Here is a 21,385-nt window from a genome sequence, read left to right as displayed (position 1 = left end):
TAGGATATATCTGTAATATTTTCCTCAAAAATGTGGCTGTATTGTGAATGGTCTTATAAGGGTATATTTTACCCATAGATTTACATTCAATTAGGTTCTGTTATATAAGCTTCCCCAACAACAGTATAGAATAAGATAAGCAAAAATTACATGATAGATCACTCCTCGCTGCTCTCCTTTCCCTTGTTAATTTCCTTTTTCCTGACTTGCAGTCCTGTGCTTTTTCCTCTAGGCCACACTGTTTCTCAATTCCTTTATGTAGATGGTATTTGAAGTACCTTGTGTCTCTTAATCCCACTTTCCAGCCGGCACTTAAGATCCTTTTAAGGTGCTGTTCTTTGAAGGAAATCCAGTGCTTATTTAGTGATTCAATGGTGTGGTCTAGCGAAAAAAGCACGGTCCTGGGAGCCAAGGGATCTGGGTTCTAATGCTGGACGCACCCCTGTATGACCTTGGATAAGTCATTTAAATTATCTGTGCTTCAATTTCCTCACCTGCAAAATGGGGATTAAATACCAGTTCTCCCTCTCTCCCTTCAACTGTGAGCCCCGTAAGGGACAGGGGCTGTGTTCGATCTGATTGGATTGCATTTACCCCAGTGCTTAGTACAGCGCTTGGCACATAGTAAGTGCTAAACAAATAACACAGTTATTATTACAGGATGGGGTGGCATTAGCCCCACCAGTATGAATGAGAACTTTAGTGGTTATTTGAATAAAATTTGGATTAAAACCTTAAAAGTCCATAATCTCACCATGAACTATTCAAGGAGATATTGGAATCAAAAGCTTTATGGGTGTTTAAAGTCTGAGTGCTGTAAGTTCACAGTCTGTATTTAAACAGTTGTAAGCGATATAGGGTATACACACAATTAGTTTTCATAAAGAGTGCATTACATCCAGCACTCAATAAATACCATTACTGCTACTACTACATCCAGTTTGACATTTAGTTTATGTGACAGGAGAAGGTACCATTACTTGCTAGCTTTACTTCCCAGTATTCTAGTGACTACTGCTCAGGGTCCATTTGTATTCAAACTATACATTTGAAAATAAACGATTCTGAACTTCAATCACTGCCTCCATTAACAAAAAATTGTGTGGAATTGACTTCGAGGGAGAGATTCACATGCCAGAATTTGGTGAGGGACTCTCTCCTCAGAGTTTGGTTTGAAGATAATGTTGCCAATGGTGGAGAATTAAAAAAGAAGGGAGGAGGGTGGCGAAACATAGAAAGGAAACAGGGAGTTGAAGAAGATGGGGAGTGGATTGGGGTCCCATATCATTTGGGCTACCCTAGGCTGCAGTGTAAAAATGGTCAATGCACACAATACTGCTGAAGAGAAGCTAGTGAAGAGCTGGAGCCAGCGTTTCTGTACTGCCTAAACCAGTAAACTGTAAACTTTCTGCAGACTGTAGTGTGGTCATTGCAGAAAGCCAATGCCACATTCCTGGATGAAACACTCAGAAAACAGCCATCTCCAGGGTTGTCCTGGCCACTTTGGACAAGTAAGTGAGGAAAGCTGGTCATTAGAATAGCAAGGTTATGTGGTTAACTACAAGTGTTTACTTAAGCTTTTCATGCAGTAATTCAAGAATCCCTACAGGTAATAGGAAGAAGTGACAACTCTCTTGGTAAAGTGGTTCTTAACATATTCATCTTAAAAAGAGGTGGGGGGAAATCCCTACTATGGTGAACCAAATTCAAATGAATCAATGGGAGAAAGTTTTTTAGGGGGAAAAATCTTGAGGGGGAAATCAAGAACCAATCACTTATTCGTCAAATTCCAGTTAATGCTACTGACAGGGCGATCTTATCCACGTGTGTAGGTGGGACTGATGATCCATGCCACATTATGTGCAGGCAGAGATAGTCCTTTGCCCTGCCGATGCCTTTCTGTGTGGCAGCATCAGTTACTGGTTTTGAAGACACCTGTTGGAATCACAATTTTTCTGAAACCTCCTTTTGAGGAGAGGTCTGTCTGCTGCTGTTGTCTACTAGTTGTCCACTACTATATCATGTTGTTTTGGACATTGCTTTACTGCATCTTTAAAGCATTCTGCTCTCTTTTCTTGCACATTCCCACTTTCAGCTCACACCATAAAACAGCTGCTTCAGTGTCGGGCTGTCATCCATGCTCTTTCACTTGTCTCACCCCAGGAAGCTGGGTGGTGATAATATCATTGCCTCGGTGCCGGTGGACTGATTGTGTTCCATAACCTTATTGTTAGGCTAGCCTGCCTTGCCATTTAATGTTTATTTTAGCTTCTAGGTGATGCTGATGAAACTTTTCTGAGAGTCCAGGCCTGCTTTGGTCCAGGTTTTACAACCACCTGGAAAGGTTGGACATTATTACAATTTTGTAGTTGGTTTGACGTTAGATGCCAAGTTGGAGCCACACTTTCAGACAGACATGCATTGGTGGAAGAACATTCCCTAATCGTGCCATCGTTTTCCTACCTAAAATGTGTAGTGAAAGTGCACGTTTTGCCAGATCTGAGTATATTGTCCCCCCAGGTCACGTCAGCCCAGGACTGGGAGACAGAAGGACCTGGGTTCTAATCCCGGATCTGCCCTTTCTCTGCTGTGTGACCTTGGGCTAGTCACTTAACTTCTCTGTGCCTCAGTTACCTCAGCTGTAAAATGGGGATTAAGACTGCGTGCCCCATGTGGGACAGGGACTGTGTCCAACCTGATTTGCTTGTTTCTACCCCAGAACCTATTATAGTGCCTGGCACAGAGTAAGTGTTAAACAAATACCACAGTTATTATTGTTATTATTATCATCATTATTTTCCCATCAGTCACCCTTAGCACTTAAGCATACTGAAAAAACGCCCATCAGAGCTCATAACTACTTCTTTGAAGGTGGCATATTATGTGCTAAATGAAGTATAGATTCCCATAGGAAATAATGTAAACAGCATTACTGCATCTCCAAGAACCAAAAAATTAACGAAAACAATCTAAATATATTTGTGATACAAAGCACACCATATTTAACACTATTAACATACATGGTCAAATAGCAGTGTAAATTTGCGCCAATAAGATTATTAATTTAAACAAATGCTAACATATATGCACATTAAAAAACTCATAATTGTCCTCACTTTTGACCCCGCCAAACAAAAAACTTTGCAGATCTTCACAAAATCCAGACACTTCAGCAGAACTAATAGACTTGCTATACTTGAGGTCTGAGGATTTTTTTTTTCCTCTGCATTGGCAATAATAGTTTTGGTAGCTTGTTTTGAGGCCCTGGTGTAGTGTATCTGGGGTAACTTTACCTCTGTATATATCTGACACACACAGAACACACATATGCTGTTCAGGACATCACTAATCAAGGGAGAGCTAGCAAAAAAATCTCTTGGTTCCTCTTGAGGGTTGCTGCCTATGGAAGTCCACCTCATTCTGATACCTGGTCTTCACTGGGTTATGGACTCTTTCCCAGTGTTGCCCACCCAGGAACTGCCATCCCCCAGTTTAGGGTCTCACAAAGCAGCTGCCCAATTCCAAGTGTTCTCAAGCCTCCTCCCTTTCTGACTCCCACACACACCACCTCAGACAGAGCTTCACCACTCTGAGCCTGGCCACAACTAAATTTTGTTTATCTGCAGTTATTCAGACTCCCTGCTGAACACCCCTTCCATTAGGATAGATAGTAGATGGTATGCTGCACCAATAAATTGACCAATGTAAAATCTTCTCCTAAAATTAAGCAACTTCCTTATAGATTCTTTCCCATATTTTTCCTTCTATATCCTCTCCCACATCAAATACCAGTGGCTTCACCAATTCATGCATTTTCAGAGAAGTGGAAACATCATGTATTTATTGAACACCTGCTCTTCACAGAGAACTGTACTAAGGGCTTAGGGGAGTACAATAGAAGGAAAAGACTCAGTGCCTGTCCTCATACTCTTCTCTTTGTTTGCATTGGGTTTCAGTAGTTCACCAAAACTGGGGAGCCACCGGAGTAAGCTAGTAGTAGTACTAAGAGCAGTTTTGAGTGTCCACTATCCAAAGCATTTGGGAGGGACAAAACAAGCAAGTGACAAATTCCTGCCCTAATGGAGGAGACCATTAGGGCAGTGCTCTCTAAACTGTAAGCGTGTTGTGGGCAAGATATGTGTCTACCAACTTTGTTATATTGTATTCTCTCAAGCGCTTAGTACAGTTCTGTGCACACAGTAATCAGTAAATACGATCAATCGATTGGTTGACCAACGTAAAAACATGAACGAACGGAGTCATCAAAATACATAATTGAACATAAAATTGAATAAATGTATATCCATAAGTAATGAGGTTGGGCATAAATGATTCCACAAGGGTTAGAGAGGTTTGATCGGCTATTTGACTGGGAATACTGGGAATTAATCGACGGAGGCATGTTGAATAAGGCGGGATTTCAGAAGGGGCTTTGAATAAGGGGAGGGCTGTGATCCATCCATCTAATATGACCTCCAACTTATTCTCTCTGACTACTTTGAAGGTGACATATAAAGCTCTTGTTTCTCCTCTACTTGCAAAGAAAAAGGTTCAGCACATTTCTTATCATTTATTGTTAATTTGCCATGTAAGAATGCAGGACAAGCATTCAAATTCTAATCCTTCCATCCAGTGTGTATTTTACATCTCTCAAGTAGGGATACTCAACTTCATTTCTTCATGGAACCAGTCTGTACTCAGTATTGCCAGTGTCAGAAAAAAATGTATGCTTTGTTGCTAAAACTTACGCACTCATTGATTGATAGTTTCCAGATTTGTCACAGCTGAATGCTGACTTTTTTCTTCTTGTACTAGTTCATTCTCACCTATCTCTTGTGGCTTTTTGGTTGGAAAGATATAGACAGAGGCCCCCATAATGTCAGACTGAAGACCAGTTTCAATTTTGAAGGTCCAGCCACCCAGGAAAACCTGTTGTCAGCCTGACACCAGGCATAAAAACCACAGTTAATTTACTGCTTTTCCGAAAGCATAAATCCTTAACTGTCAGTTTAACTTAATCCTGCAAGAGCAGGGTTGTCTGCAAAAATTTAAAAAAGGAAAATGAATAGTTGAGGAAAACAGAAATTTTACCATTTACACACCAGCCAGTTGGAACGTAGTTGAGTTTTCTATGAAAAACCTTCAAGTAATACTTTGGGTTCAAAAGTACTATCTTTTGCTGTAAGCGGATGGTTGGAGTTTAAGATTGTGCCTTTGGGTTTTGGTTTTGACTCTCCCACCCTCAAAGGGGAGAGGCAAGAAGAGTTATGTGGGAAGTAGAGCAGGTATGAAGGAAAAGATGATCAGAGAGGGTGGAGAAGAAAAATTGTGCAGGTAGCAGTGGGGTGGGAGGAGACGGGGAGTCCTGGAGGCCACTGGCCTGACTTGGGCAGAGGAATGGCTGTGGTGGGTTGATTCAGCTCAGTCCTGCCCACCTGCTCCCTCTTTCTGAGCATCGACTAGGCCTACAGCTTTGAGGAATTATGGCTGACTGTACCACTCTTGAGTGCTTATAAGACTGCAGTTTGGGCTTTAAGGGGTTCCAAGTTTCCAAAGTCCAAGTGGGATGTGGGCAGTCAAACAGTAGGGGTTAGTCAAGTGGTCAGGCCTAGCGCTGCTCCCCGAAAGTGGGGAGGCCAGCAAAGGCCCATAACTCTGGCAAGCCTAGAACTAGACCAAGGTGTGAGAGTTCCTGGACCTGGACTTGGAGAGCAAAGTTAGGCCCTGAGTTGACAGGGGCTGTAGGGAGAGGGAGCAGTTTGGCAGCACCAGTGATGGGTGGAGTCTTTTGTGCAGTTGTGTTTAGTTGAGAAGAATGATCAATCAATCAATCAATCGTATTTATTGAGCGCTTACTGTGTGCAGAGCACTGTACTAAGCGCTTGGGAAGTACAAGTCGGCAACACATAGAGACAGACCCTACCCAACAGCGGGCTCACGGTCTAGAAGGGGGAGACAGAGAACAAAACCAAACATACTAACGAAATAAAATAAATAGAATAGATATGTACAAGTAAGATAAATAAATAAATTAATAAAAAGAGTAATAAATATGTACAAACATATATACATATATACAGGTGCTGTGGGGAAGGGAAGGAGGTAAGATGGGGGATGGAGAGGGGGAGAGGAAGGAAGGGGCTCAGTCTGGAAAGGCCTCCTGGAGGAGGTGAGCTCTCAGTAGGGCCTTGAAGGGAGGAAGAGAGCTAGCTTGGCGGATGGGCAGAGGGAGGGCATTCCAGGCCCGGGGGATGACGTGGGCCGGGGGTCGATGGCGGGACAGGCGAGAACGAGGCACGGTGAGGAGATTAGTGGCGGAGGAGCAGAGGGTGCGGGGTGGGCTGTAGAAGAAGAGAAGGGAGGTGAGGTGGCGGGCGGGGGGGGGGGGGCGAGGTGATGGAGAGCCTTGAAGCCAAGGGTGAGGAGTTTCTGCCTGATGCGCAGATTGATTGGTAGCCACTGGAGATCATAGTAATGGAATTTTTCCTTGATTTTTGCCTTTTCTCTGATCCCTCCCTAATGTTCTGTAGAAATTACAGTCAAAAAGTCCATTTGTTCTGCTAACGCTTTGAGTTGAGTCTCTTTCACGAGCCCATGTATGGAAATCTTGAACATTCGATCAGTATTTGCATTACATCTAGAGGTTTCAAAATCTGACTGGGGTTTATCTTGTTAACGATGACTTTTTGAATAAAAGATTACTGGAAAATGATCATGCTTCTCCCTTTTAATGTTTCTGTAGTCACAATTTAATTCTCTTGCTCTTTGGCTGGCTCTTTCCTTCTCCAGAACCCCTACAGATAAAAGGCAGTCTGAGAAGGTAAGAACTAGTGTCTTGGAGTCAGTGTTGAACCTTTGCTGCATGCTGGCTTCCTCCTGTCCAATCTGGGAAGAACATTCATTTGTAGCCCTGGGAAAGCGGAGCCTAGATCAGTCGGAATGGAGAGGCCTTGCAGTACCCTGCCCTTTACAGGAACACTAGTAATTTGAAGACAGGGATTAGTCGAGAACCTGAACTGTTCTTTACATCTGCAGTATGCTCTTGCTTGCTCATTCCCCCTTGTACTTTTTGTCCATCTCTCGTTTTCCCTCTCCCGTTGCATATACTTCCCTACTTTGCCGAGGATTTGAGACTAGTCAATGTTCCTAGTCTGAATGATTTTGTACAGCTCCTTGAGTTCTTCAGATGGAAGGTGGTGCATGCGTGCTCGCTCTCCCTGTTTCCTTCCCTCTCTCCTAGCTCTTGGTGTGTTTGTCTTTCAAAACGTGCCCATTCTGAGCTGGTGAAATATGAACGCAGTTGAAGCTTTCCAGTATCTCCTCTCGTTGGCTTTTTTTTCTAGAGGCAGGTGTATGTTATTCTGAAAATATAAAAGCTGTCTTATTTTTACTTCAAAGCTATATGTTCTAAATTACAGGCCTACCCCAGTTTACAACCACCCCGGGGATACAACAAGTATTGTTTGATGCCTTACCCCATGCATGTGCTCGACCGGCTCCAACATTCCGGCCGAGCGCTACAGGTAAGTAATCCCCTTCCCGTCCCCTCCCCCTCTTGCCTGAAATTAAACAAGCAACAATAAATGGATCTTGGAGGAAGCTCGGCCCACAGTTTGTGTTAGGGAAGGCACTGAAGAGACCTGTGAGCCGATACCCAAAGACGTTGTTGAACTGGGGAGCCAACTTAATGTAGAAATGGATGATGCAGGTTGTATCTCATATAGAGGAATCATTGTCCTACGAGGACCATCTCCAACTTCAGCAATCCAGTGCATCTTCTGGGCATATTACTCCCCTCCTCAAAAGTCTCCAGTGGCTACCAATGAATCTGTGCATCAGGCAGAAACTCGTCACCCTGGGCTTCAAGGCTGTCCATCACCTCGCCCCCTCCTACCTCACCTCCCTTCTCTCCTTCTACAGCCCAGCCCGCACCCTCTGCTCCTCTGCTGCTAATATCCTCACCGTACCTCGTTCTCGCCTGTTCCGCTGTCGACCCCCGGCCCACGTCATCCCCCGGGCCTGGAATGCCCTCCCTCTGCCCATCCGCCGATCTAGCCTTCTTCCTCCCTTCAAGGCCCTACTGAGAGCTCACCTCCTCCAGGAGGCCTTCCCAGACTGAGCTCCTTCCTTCCTCTCCCCCTCGTCCCCCTCTCCATCCCCCCCATCTTACCTCCTTCCCTTCCCCACAGCACCTGTATATATGTATATATGTTTGTACATATTTATTACTATATTTATTTATTTATTTTACTTGTACATATCTTTTCTATTTATTTTATTTTGTTAGTATGTTTGGTTTTGTTCTCTGTCTCCCCCTTTTAGACTGTGAGCCCACTGTTGGGTAGGGACTGTCTCTATATGTTGCCAATTTGTACTTCCCAAGCGCTTAGTACAGTGCTCTGCACATAGTAAGCGCTCAATAAATACAATTGATGATGATGATCTTCACAAGATGCCAAAACAGGTGAAGAAATGATGGTTTCTCCACCACCAGCCCAATCTTGGCACAAACAAGTCTTGGATCAATTTTCAAGAAAATGGATGAACGGATGCAATTGAAGAACTCGGCCCTAGTGGGGAGAGGGGTACAAAGGTGCGCAGAGGTGTTCAGAAAGTGTTGGCCTACCGCAAGATGATGTTTGAAGAAAAGAGGCTGCCGTTCAACCTAAATTGAACAATTCGTCACTAAACTAGAACATCCATTACTGCAGTCAGTGGAACAAACCTCTACTTCTGCAGTCTTTCTGGAAACATTCATAAGTAGTAGTAGTAGTAGTAGTAGTAGTAGTAGTGGTAATGGCATTTATTGAGCACCCACTGGGTGTCATGCACTGTACTAAGCACCTGGGAAAGCACAACAGAGACATCCGACATGTTCCCTACACACAAGGAGCTTACACTCAAATGAGGAAGGTACATGTAAAAGTATTTACAAGTAGAGTAATCTGAATATAAAAATGACTGTGCAGTTGACTATACATAATGACCCAAGTGCTGAGGATGGGTATCAATAAATATACAAGGGCTAGAGGTGGTCATTTTATTGTTACAACGCTGGATGTTGAGGAAGGCCTGTCGGAGGAGATGGGATTTTAGGAGGGTTTTTGAGCTGTGAACCGTTGAATTTATAGGGCCATTCCTCATTTAATGTCATGATGTTATCCTTTGTAATACTTTAATAAAGATGAAACGGTAGTTTATCGATGTTAATCATTACAGCATATAGCAGGTTTCAGCATTTCGTATTATTTTCCATAGGGTTTTGAACAGATCCTAATTATTAACATGTTAGGCTGTGGGATAGCATACCCCATGATTCAACCATTCACACTACAACAACATTCTCAAGGAAAGTAACCTGGTTGTATTGTGGAGTAGGCCTGTATATGGCTGCAAAAAGCACTTCAAATCAGAAAATTTTCTATTTTCAATAGGTAATATGGTTCTAGAGAAATTTTTATAGGTATTTTTAAATCCTTAAAATAGTCTCTCATGGATGTTTGAACACTGGTAAAGTATATTACAGATTTCTGACTTGTATTGAACTATGGATTTTGTGTGTCCTTTGATGTTATCCATTATATCGAGCCTTTTCCCTTGTAATTATAGTTGTTGTTTTAATCTGTGTGAAAAAGAGGTAAGTAGCAAGTATGATTTAAAGTTTAAAACAAGGCTTAAAGTTTTTGTTTTTTTGTAGGTCCGTTTTATACTGACCTTGAAGCCAAGATTTTACTCTCGTTAACCAATGTTAACTTTTATTTGCAGAGTTGCACCTTTTATTGCTGTGAAAATAGTTATTTTTTAAATATTTATTTTCATGTGCAGTAAGTATAAAGTTCAGTAATTGTAGAGCCATCAAACTTCGTATGTGTTTATGCTCTCCTAGAGTGTTTTGATTTTAAAACAAATACAATATTTAGGTTTGACCCTTATTCGAAGATGTTTGATTGCACTTTCTAAACAGTGTAAAATAATATGGCAAATAAAAATAAAGACTTTGTCCTTTGTAAAGATTTTGGCAAACATAACCATTACTTTTTTTGCTAAGGTCATATGTTATTTGAATACAGTCTTCCAGTGAGTTGAGCACAAATGCAATTTTTACTATGTTAGGCACTTTGGCAAGTAGCAGATTATGTTGTTGAAGCAAATGACTATCGTTAAGCACAATCCCATTAAATTGGGTTGTATAGTATCCTTATTCATAGACTAAAATGTATTTTAGTTTTAAACCAATCTTTAGCAGAATCTGACATTCAGGTTTTTATTTTCTTTAAGGGAAAAATCTGTACACAAATGAATATGTGGCAATCAAACTGGTAAGTTCCCATTTATTGTTTTCTACTTAATGTTCAAGTGCTTCTTCCTTGAAAATATTTTTAATGTCTGTGTATTGGATTTCTTTGGTGAAGGCTGGAAAACATTTTTCTTAAAAGAGGTACAATAGGGTCAGAAGACAGAGTATACTGGCGTTTGGCCAATCTGGAATACACTGTGGAAATTGCAGAAAAAAGGGGCATTGCATGGTAGCTGTGGGACACCTGTCCCATTCCTTCACCCTCCACCCCACAACCCTGGACTGATTCTGGGGACCTCTTTGGTAGGGTGAATTTGTACCCTGCTCAGATAATAGGCTGCTCCATACCATGGTGTTTGCATAAAATGCTGTGTGTTGCAACATCTCTCCAGCCTAATTTTGCCAAAACACAAAGCAGGATGCTATTCAATTGTTGGGGCCCAATTGAAACAATTGGCTGAAATGAGAAACACCAAAAAAAAATTTTGATTGCCAAGTGTATCAGGATTCTTTATCCAGTCTATCCCTTGGATCACTGAGAGTTGACTAATTGAAAATATGGGGTCATTGTAATCCCTAAGGTTCTCCAGCATTTTCCAGATGAAGACAATTTACTATACTGGAAGTCCGTTTGCCATAATAGTTCAAATTTCTGAGCACTGATTTTGTTTCCTATAGAAGTAATTCATTTTGAACCTGGCTTTGGGGTCCAGCTGTTTAAGTCAACCATGAGCAACATGCTAAATGCATTAGGTGCTGAAGTAATCAGTTTATACAGGGCAGCAGTTCAAAACACATTTCTCTAACTTTTTAGGAAATACAATCATTAGTAGCAAATTGGGCTCCTGGGATTCAGGACATGCTCCGAGACACCTTCTCCCAGCTGGGGTGCAGTCCCCCGAATGACGTCTGCAGCGTTTTCCAGACCTGATTGGTGGTGTCCTGGGGTCCCTTGCAGGATGGAGTTCCCTGGGGGAGTCCAGTATGCCTGTAACTACAGTGCCACCGTAATAATGTTCCCCTGACTGAGTGCAAAGTTTGTCTGGGAAACACAGCTGAGGAGAGTTGGGGTATCAAAGGAAAGTCAATTTCAAATAATTTTTCTTGCTGTGTTGGGTAACGTAATGGGATGGTAAATCCATTTAACTGGTTAAACTCTGAAGTGCCTCTGTTCTAAAAAAATTAAGAGAGTCTGCTAAAAGCTTTGGAAGAAAATGGATTAAACCATAGGATAAGAAAGAGAGAATTCACCCCCTTGTGCAAGAGTGATTTTTTTTTCAAAAGACAAGGATTACTCTCTATTAGTGGACTATTTCAGCAGAAAGCAAGGGAGTTAACTGAGCTTTGCAATCAGTGGGACAGAAGTGCAAGAAGGGGGAGGCTTAAAGATTTTCTCATCCTCGTGGGCAAGGATATTGACCACCAAGTCTACTATAATAATAATTATTATTATTATGGTATTTGTTAAATGCTTACTATGTGCCAAGTTCAGAACTGAGGTCTGGGGGAGAGAAAGGTAATCAGGTCAGGCACAGTCCCTGTTCTAAGTGGGGCTCCCTAGGAGAAAGAACAGGTAATGAATTCCCATTTTACAGGTGAAGAAACTGAGGCACAGATAAACTATGCCCTAGGTCACACAGCAGGCAAATGGCAGGGCCAGGATTAGAATCCAGATCCTCTGACTCCTGGGCCCATGCTCTTTTCACTAGGTCACGCTGCTTCCCGTAAGTGCTTGTTTAGTAAAGTGCACTGTGCACACTAAGTGGCCAATAAATACTGTTGACTGATTGATTGATTGTTCCAGAATCTGTTTTGCTCATGGTGAGGAGGGAGCCTGGGGTCAACATGAATGCATAAATACCTGTAAACTGCAGCTCTTGCAGTGTTGATAATCTCAACAGTAGGCCCCTATACTCACTGCCTGTGTAGAATATTGCTTCAGAATAAGAAATGTGGATTAAATTTCCAGGTGAAGTAGCGTAGGTTTCTATAGATTTTGATTGCAAGTAGAAGTTGTAGACCACCGGGCCAAAATACCTGTTTTTGGGGACTGGCTGCAATTTCTGTAATTTCACTGTTGAGTCTGTGTTCTACCTGAGTAATTTGTATCTACCCCAGCACTTAGAACAGTGCGTGGCACAGTAAGTGCTTAACAAATACCGCAGTTATTGCCATTATTATTATTATTATTATTATTATTATTACTTTCCTCCATGGGTTTAAATGGTTGTGGGCTTAAATGGGAATTCCATATGTAACTCCTTTTGTGGAATTGGGTGGTGAGCAGGTATGGCTAGTTTGGCTGGAGAGAAACTGCTATCTATTGATAAGAGGAAGCTTGGTCATCCAACCTTTCTGTGGCTCCTGCAGATACACTACGGGAAACTTGATATATTTCCACACATGCACCAGGTGGAATTTTGTTTTGCCATTTTTTAAGTCTTTTCCAAATAATAAATGATTTGAAATAGTTTGAGGATAAGCCATATGAAATCATAAAAAAATTTCAGCACAAATGAATCCAAACCATATTCTTTATATTTAACTATCTCCCTGCTCCAGAAGTCAGAAATATCACTTTAGAAAATGAATCACCATGCTCTCCGATTAAGGTAAAAACTTGAACAAATGAAGCTAGAGGCTTATGACAGAAATCTTTTTGCAGCAAGGTGGAGGGATTATTTTTGTTCTGTGAAGTTTTTTTTTATCCGTTAACTCGGGGGCTAAAATTATTAATACTGGCCTCTCTTGAAGGCAGTCACATAAGCCTCAGCATAGTCTTCTATACAAAGCAAATAGCTTGCAACTTTTACTGCTCCAGTTGTTTTGGAGGTTCAGTGTTCTGAACAACTAAGTTGTTTCATGTTTACCTAACTTGAAGAATTAAAGGCCCTCCGTGTTGAAATGTGTCTTAAAATTTTAAGTCTCATCACACCCCTTGAAAGGATAGTAGCACCATGCAAATAGGCTGTTCGCATTTGGAGTTTCTTTTTTTTATGGTATAGAAATGCTTACTATACGCCCAGCACAATACTAAGTGCTGGGGTAGATGCAAGCTAATCACGTTTGAGACTTTCCCTGTCCCACATGGGGCTCACAGTCTTAGTTCCCATTTTGCAGATGAGGTAACTGAGGCGCAGAAAAGTGAAGTGACTTGCCCAAGGGCATGCAGCAGACAAGTGGCTGAGCCAGGATTAGAGCCCATGTCCTTTTGACCTTCAGGCCCTTTCTTTGTCTGCTAGGCCATACTGCTTCTTGCAAAGCTTCCCTTTGAAAGATTTCAGCAGCCATGAAGACAGTCAAAATCCTGTTAAAATGTGTTCCAGCCATTCAGCAGTTACAAAACTGGCCCCAAATGCAGATACAATGCTGATCAGATTCAAAATGGGGTGATTCCTGTCTACCAAGTACCTACCATTTGAAAAGCCATAATGGCAATTTTAGCTGTGATACCAGCATTCAGCTTTCAAAAGCATACATTTTTCTACACTGCAAATTCCATAGAAACTGGACTGTACTTTAAGTAATCTTCCATTCAGATGCCTTTGGATGTTTTTCAAATACGATAATCAAGTTGATTCTTAGCTGTAATTCAGCATAATTAAACCCAGGGAATTTAATATGGTGAATTTGACTTTTGTGAAAATAGTGTTTGGCCAAACAGTGCTCTTTCTAAAGGACACTAGAGATGCTGGTGGTGCTATCTTTTAAACCCAAGTCTTCCTTTTTAAGATAAAAATACAACTAAATAAATAAGGTGGAATTCAAAACGGCTTTTCCATGGGTGATTAGGACTGGGGAATCGAGATTCTGAGATGGCCAAATTAGCTCAATCCTGAGCTAAAGAGCTTTGACTTAACGCTCTTATTTTTACTTTGTGTAGTTGTCTTTTATGCTGTTTCATTCTTTCTTGTCTCCCCCTTCTAGACTGTGAGCCCATTGTTGGGTAGGTACCGTCTCTATATGTTGCCAACTTGTACTTCCCAAGCTCTCAGTACAGTGCTCTGCACACAGTAATCGCTCAATAAATATGATACAATAAAGTCTGTCACCAATTCCTTCACAGTCAATCAATGAATGATATTCATTGAGTGCTTACTGTGTCTAGAGCACTGTACTAAGTGCTTTGGAGAGTACCGAACAATAGGAGCCCTTCCCACAAGGAACTTGCAGTCCACAGTTCCCTCTTATGTTCTTAGATTCCTTGAGGGCCAGGGACTGTATCTAATTCCCACCTCTTTATAGTGTATACAGTATATTTTTCCAGTGCTTGGTACAGTGCTCTGCACACATTAAGCTCTTACTAATTACTATTACTGCTACTATTCAAGGGGATTTTATTTTGTGGTACTTTATGTACCAGGCACTCTAATAAGGGCTAAGGGCAGATCCAAGATAAATCAGGTTGGATGCAGCCCCTGTCCCACAGGGGGCTCTCAGACTAAGCTGGAGGGAGAGGGAGGAGGATTTAATCCCCATTTTACAGCTAGGTTGCCTGAGGCCCAGATAAGTGAAGTGATTTGCCCAAGTTCACAAAGCACATGAGTGGTGGAGCCAGGGGTAGAACCCAGGTCCTCTGACTCCCGGGCCCTCACTCTTTCCACTAGCCCACACAGTTAGTGGGGGCTTATTTTTATTGCTTTATCTTAATATTAGCCATGAGTGTTAGTGGGGGGCAGGAATTTGGAGAGGAGAAAAACACTGACTTCGGGGCAGAAGCTTGACGCGATAAGGTGCTATGGCAATGGGAAGCAGCATGGCCTAGTGGCTAGAGCATGGGCCAGGGGAGTCAGAAGGACCTGGGTTCTAATTGCGGGTCTGCCACCTGTCTGCTGTGTGACCATGAGCAACACACTTCACTTCTCTGGGCCTAAGTTGCCTCAGCTCTAAAGTGGGGATGAAGCCCCCTCTGGGACATGGACTGTGTCCAACCATTTATCTACTCTAGCATTTAGTACAATGCCTGGCACATAATTGGAGACGATGGTCCCCGCAGCCACTTGAGCTGGACCCTCAGAACTAATACTGGGTTAAGACTAAGATTAAGAATGTGAGCCTCAAGAGGGACAGGGACTGTGTCCAACTCGATCTGCTTGTATCCGCTCCAGCGCTTAGTAAAGTCCTTGCCACATAGTAAGCTCAACGAATACCACAATTATTATTATTAACTACTCATTATAGTTGTCTAATGACCTAAGATTTACCAGTCAGGATTAAAAAGACCCAAAATGGTAGTTTTCTGGCCCATTATCTCTTTGAAACCTATCCCATTCCAGGATCCATCCCCTATAATATCCCTGCCCCCTTTTTGGCCCTGCATTCAAAATGAATTGTTGTAGCCCATGATGAAAGGATCGAGAGACTGTACCATATCTTCAAAGTAGTGGGTTTTATAGAATCTACAGAACAGTTCATTCATGTAAATGCAGCACTTGGTAAAGTGCTCTGCACACAGTAAGTGCTCAGTAAGTATCATTGATTGATTGCAGTGCTGAAAAAAATTTAAGTTGTGCTGCTGCTTCCCCCTCCTTTCTCATCAGCAAACAGTTGCTCACCTAGCTATAGTTTGTTTGTATTTGTTTATTTGCCTACGTGATATTACCAAAGCACATACTGACATTATAAAAAAGAAAGTGCATTCTACTTCATAGAAATTTTCTGATTGATATATAAAAAGTTTGGTTGTATTGGAATTTTGAGCCATCTACTGCCCATTCATTTATTTCCCTTTGAAATAATGGTTGACATAATGCTAGATTTTGACAATACAAGGGTTTTCAAGAGCAAAGCTAGCACATTGTAGCAGGATGGCATTGCCTAATGGACTCTGTACTTATTTGCTGGCTACATGGTTGTCCCAAGTTGTCATCCCCCAAATTCAAAGAATTATAGAAAAGCATCTTCTGACTACTGGGGTATACCCAGTTCTATAAAACTGGGGTTGCTTTCTCTTAGAACCCCATGTTAAGAAAAACTTGCATTTTAGTACTCACTCTGTCCAACGCTGCAAACGCATGTGCGTGCACAACTGTTTCTTCCAACAGTGTGTTTCACTCTGTTTAGTCATGCTGACTTTTTGGAAGAATGTTCTCTAATTCAGCTGTTGAGTTCTAGCCAAAATGCCTGGTGAAAACATGCATTTTGGCTTAAGCATTTTGGCTTTGAGTGTATTAGAGAATTTGGACCACATCATTTAGATGACAAATATAGCATGATGTAAATATTTCATTAACTTTTCTGCATTCATTACCTTAATTAGTTGTTCCAACAAGACAGCAGTAATTAAATGAAGTGCTTTGAATAGCCTACACGGGAACCCACAATTATGAAACGGAATAACTTCAGCTCATGTCTGCTGTGCTTGAAGGTTTAACACTTCTAGGGAAGAAAGTGAAAACTGAGAATCTAGTTTTACTTGTTTATGGTGCCTACAGGTTCTCAAGGAAAATTGCAAAACCCTCAGCATTTATCTTCAGGTTTAAAGACAATAGCATTAAGCATTTTGGGTGCGACCCCATGGGGAGAGCACAAGAGTTGTGTAGCTGCACTAGCGGCATGTGTTCCACCTCTCTAGAGGCTCCCATGGCCTTTTCAGGACCTGGACCCATTTCCGATTCTAGCTGTAGCTTATTTCCAGAAGCCAGATGGAGTTCCATGTCTATCCCAGGCCTGGTTGAATTTCCAAAGGGTGCTGCTGCACAGATGCTGAATGCCAGTGCATGCGTGGTGGCCCTCCTTGGGCTACTGGAACTTTATAGTCCCCCTGGGGGGGTAGGGGGGGCACCACCGTATCCACACGAATGAACATGGCACACATAACCAGCAGTTCCCCGGGAATCTGTGCCGTGGCCCTTCATGTTTCAGGTGAGGTTGTGTCTGCCTCCTTCTGGAGCACGTAGTGAGGCAATGTGTTAGATTTTTGTAGACCTTTTGAAGTAGTTCAAGAGCCACAGATCCCCAAGGGGTCGATTCAGGTGGTTGATGATCCGTTGATTGATGCCATCTTGGATATGGGCCATTCTGGGTCATTTTCCAATAAAGTTGTCATTTTCATGTTTCTCTTCTCTTAAACCTTTTGACCTACTCATCTTTTTTTTCCATTGAACCCAATCCCTTTCACCAGAAGTAGGAGGTAGGGGAGCATTACAAAGGGGGAAAAGAAAAGAAAGATAACACGGCCTTGGGAAACCTTTGTCAAGCCAAAAATGACTAGTGCAATCTGGTAGTTCCTTGTTGTAGGTGAATAGCATTGGTTTATTTCACTTGAACGATAAAATGATTAAAAAATAAAGATGTCTTAACGTAGTCACCTCTAAAATTTGATATTTAAGATTTTGTCATTTGAAATGCGGATCAAGTTGTCGGTTATATGTTAAAATCTTTTTCTTTTTGGTTTTTCTCAGGAAGCAATGAAATCCAGAGCCCCACAGCTGCATTTGGAATACAGATTCTATAAGCAGTTAGGATGTACAGGTAAAATACAATTAGCATAAGGCTTTAAAAATAGATTGGGCTAGAGTATACATCAGAGTGTTGAATAGTTTAAGAATTGATTTATGATACTGCTTCCAGAAGCAAAGCCTTAATTAGGAGAACTGGATCAAGTGGAAAAAACCTCAAAGGGTGGGCAACCTTTTTATTTCAGACCTAGCTTTCACTGAAACATCTAGTTAATGCCAGTGCTGCTTTTTGTCTAGAAATCGATAAGACTAGCCAAGAAATTTAGGATGATTCCACAGGATTTACCAACCTGTGGTGTGTACCCAGACTGGCAGCAGTGTGACAGTTAAAATACTTTCTGATAAATTTTATGTGAACAACAAGGTAAATGGTAATTAGTGTTTTTTATGGAGGGAAAAGCTGATAGGAAACTATTGAATTGTTTGCAATGCAGAACACTCCTTAGTGTGAAATCTTCTTGCTGCTCTAATCATTGCTAATTCACTGCTGCTCTTATAACTTTAATGATTTGAGTACACAATCCTCCTAAATAGATGGAAGGGTATGGTTCCCCACATATGATCCCCCAATTTCCCAATGTTTCCTCTTTCAAATGTCTGTTTCAATTGTTAAGCATGCCTGCATTGTTTACAAATCTTTCCCATGTTGTTTCTAAATGTAGGTTCTATAGGCAACTGTCTACTGTAATACAGGGAGAAGTGGTTTGGATATTACAAAATAAAAAAATGGGGAGGGGCTGTAGAAACTGTTTAGACCCTGTGGGGTGGCAGCCCAGGGGGAATGGTACCTGGGAATGGTACCTTGCTAGGAACCACTGTGGTGATTGGCAGGTGCCACAGCGATAAGGCCATGCCAAAGAAAAGCCAGGCTTAGAGTTGGCAGAGCTTCAGAATCTGCCCCAGATAATGCATTCATTGATAATCAAGGAGTGATTTCTTACCCTTTTCTTTCAGGAATGATGGTTTCCAGAAGAGTCTCATAATCTGTTATTTGAGTCTCCAGGTGTGAAGGTGTATATTAACGCATTTGTACCTTTATGTTTTCTAGCCAGGCCTCCAAAGCATAGTTGTCACAGCCAATGCTAGTGACCTGGCTGTGGACCCCTGACATGACACTGGGGGGAATCACCTATGTGCTCAGCTCCGTTCCCACAGTCTAAGAGGAGTGTGAGCTTCTTGTACTGCTCTCCAGAGCAGGCAATGAATGGGGATAGATATTTCGAACTCCCTGGACTGGAGTTAGTCTTGATTGCAAATTGTAGCGTCTCTGCTACTGACTTAGCTGTGGAACAATTAGTCAATTGACAATTTACCGTGTGCAGAGCATTGTTCTACTTGCCTGGCAGAGTAGTACAGTACAGTAAACCTGATAGACATAATCTCACCCTCAGCAAGTTTACTATCTGGAGTCTGTGCAAGAATAATAATAATCAGACTGGTTGTGGTATTTGTTAAGTGTTTACTAGATGCCAAGTGCTGTACTAAGTACTGGGGTTGATACTGGATAAAAATAATAATAATAATAATGATAATAAAGGTATTTCTTAAGCACTTACTATGTGACAGGCACCGTACTAAGTGCTGGGGTGGATACAAGCAAATTGGGTTGGTTACAGACTCTGTCCCATGTGGGACTCACAGTCTCAATATCCATTTTACAGATGAGGTAACTGAGGCACAGAGAAGTAAAATTACTTGCCCAAGGTCACACAACAAACAAATGAGGGAGCTGGGATTAGAACTCATGACCTCCTGACTCCCAGACCTGTGCTCTATCCACTATGCCATACTGCTTCTCATAAGGTCAGGCATAAGCCCTGTCCTACCTGGGGCTCAGTCTAAGGGAGAAGGAGAACAGGAATTTTATCCCCATTTTGTGGCTGAGGAAACTAAGGAACAGAGAAGTCAAGTGATTTGCCCAAGGTCACACAGCAGGCAGATGGCAGAGCCAGGGTTAGAACCCGTCCCCTGACTTCAAGCCCATGCTCTTTTTGCTAGGCCCCGCTGTTTCTCAGTGTGCTAGAGCTAAGTGGATCGCATATCTAAGCTACCTGGAGGTCTAAAGAGTTTGGAAGGGCTAGAGATCTACACAGACATTAGAAAATGATGATGATATCTGTTAAGTGCTTGCTATGTGCCAGGCACTGTACTAAGCACTGGGATAGATAAAAAATAATCAGATTGGATGCAGTCCCTGTCTCTCATGGAGAAAATGGAGAAGGAACATCCCTGACCTATTTTCCCAGTGGCAACTCTCTCCTCATGTTCATTTTCAGCACTCTGTATAGCGACTGTGCTGTTTTTAGTCATTTTTCCAGGTACTTGAACAAGTAAGATCGGCTTTTTTGAAGGCCAGTGATGTCAAAACAGTGCATTCTCTTAATTGGGAAATGTATGCTTGTTCTACCTAGTTGTTTTGTCAGACTTCATACAAATAAGTTATTTTGGGAGAGGACTTGCTTTTCTAATGGCTTGTTTAATTTTAGTTTCAGTAGCAAATTACTCTCCCTTTCAAAAGAAGTGTCCCTGACCACCAAAGATTTGATAAAATTAGGCAGTGGTATGACTATAGAAAATCCAACTTTGTTATGGAAAAAGGGTTTCCTGATTTGTGACAGGACGTTATTTTATCTCAGCTTATTAGCTCTTCCAAAAACTAATTTCTGTGAATCATATGGGGCCTGCTTCTGCCATAAGCGATTTTTATTTCCTCTTACCATTCTGGATATGTCTTTGCAAAGAGGATTACTCATGTACACCAATATTTAATGGGTCAGAGAAGCTTTAACTATTTGGAATGAAACATAATTTGAGGAAGTAACTTTTAAAATCTTACAGACTTCAGCCCTATTTATTGATTTACATTTGTGGGTTTCACATTTGTCACACTATTAACATAATCTCCTTTTAGGTTGGAGGAAATGCTAACTTTATTTTTTCCCTTTAAAGCACATCTGTGCTATTCCTCAGAGTAGTGGAATTCATTTCTCTGTATCAATGAAGGGAGTCAGGTCATTAAAGATTTTTTTTCAGCAAGGGGGAGTGGGTGCCAAGAGATCTATAGGTGGTGACAGAGCAGACCATTCCATGAACGCTAAAGCCAACCCTTGCAAAATTCATTTCTTATGGGCAACTGAAAGCTGAAGGTTAATTGAGTTTGTGTAAGGAAGTGCAGTGGAAATCAAGATATGGTCTTCACAATTCACACAGCCTTGGGAAGGAGTGGCATGTGGGTGATCTAAAGCAAGAGTTCTAGGGTAGACATGGTAGAGACTAGGAGTTCATTCAGTGTAATAGTATTGAATATTCTTCTTATTATTAATAATAATCATCATCATATTTACTGAGTGCTTACTGTGTGCAAAGCACTGTACTAAGTGCTTGGGAGAGTACAGTATAACATCAAACACATTCCCTGCCCACAACAAGCTCACAGTCTAGAGGGGGAGACAGATATTAATATAAATAAATAGATAAATAAATAAATAAATTACAGATACACACAGATATATACATAATAGCAAAGCAGAACCCAGCTTCCCCTAAACCATCTTTCCCATTTGGCAGGCTAACTGAAGGGATTCTTAGTTAACCTTTTGCAGTAACTGGACCCAAATGATTTTCTTTC

At 41.6% G+C, this 21,385-nt stretch overlaps 1 protein-coding gene across 8 annotated transcripts in view; it reads left to right on the top strand.

Annotated features, from left to right (window-relative positions):
- CSNK1G3 (casein kinase 1 gamma 3) overlaps window positions 1-21,385 on the top strand; it is a 112,405-nt gene that overhangs the window by 37,162 nt on the left and 53,858 nt on the right. For all 8 annotated transcript variants that reach the window (XM_038770017.1, XM_038770016.1, XM_038770018.1 and 5 more), the window contains 2 exons: window positions 10,279-10,319; window positions 17,701-17,770. In XM_038770017.1, the coding sequence (XP_038625945.1) occupies window positions 10,279-10,319; window positions 17,701-17,770 (111 nt within the window). The remainder of the gene's footprint in view (window positions 1-10,278; window positions 10,320-17,700; window positions 17,771-21,385) is intronic.

Source organism: Tachyglossus aculeatus, chromosome X4 (genome assembly GCF_015852505.1).
Source record: "Tachyglossus aculeatus isolate mTacAcu1 chromosome X4, mTacAcu1.pri, whole genome shotgun sequence".
Classification (NCBI taxonomy): domain Eukaryota; kingdom Metazoa; phylum Chordata; class Mammalia; order Monotremata; family Tachyglossidae; genus Tachyglossus; species Tachyglossus aculeatus.
Note: the sequence above shows the minus strand (reverse complement) of the source record. Positions and strands in the feature narration are given on the sequence as shown.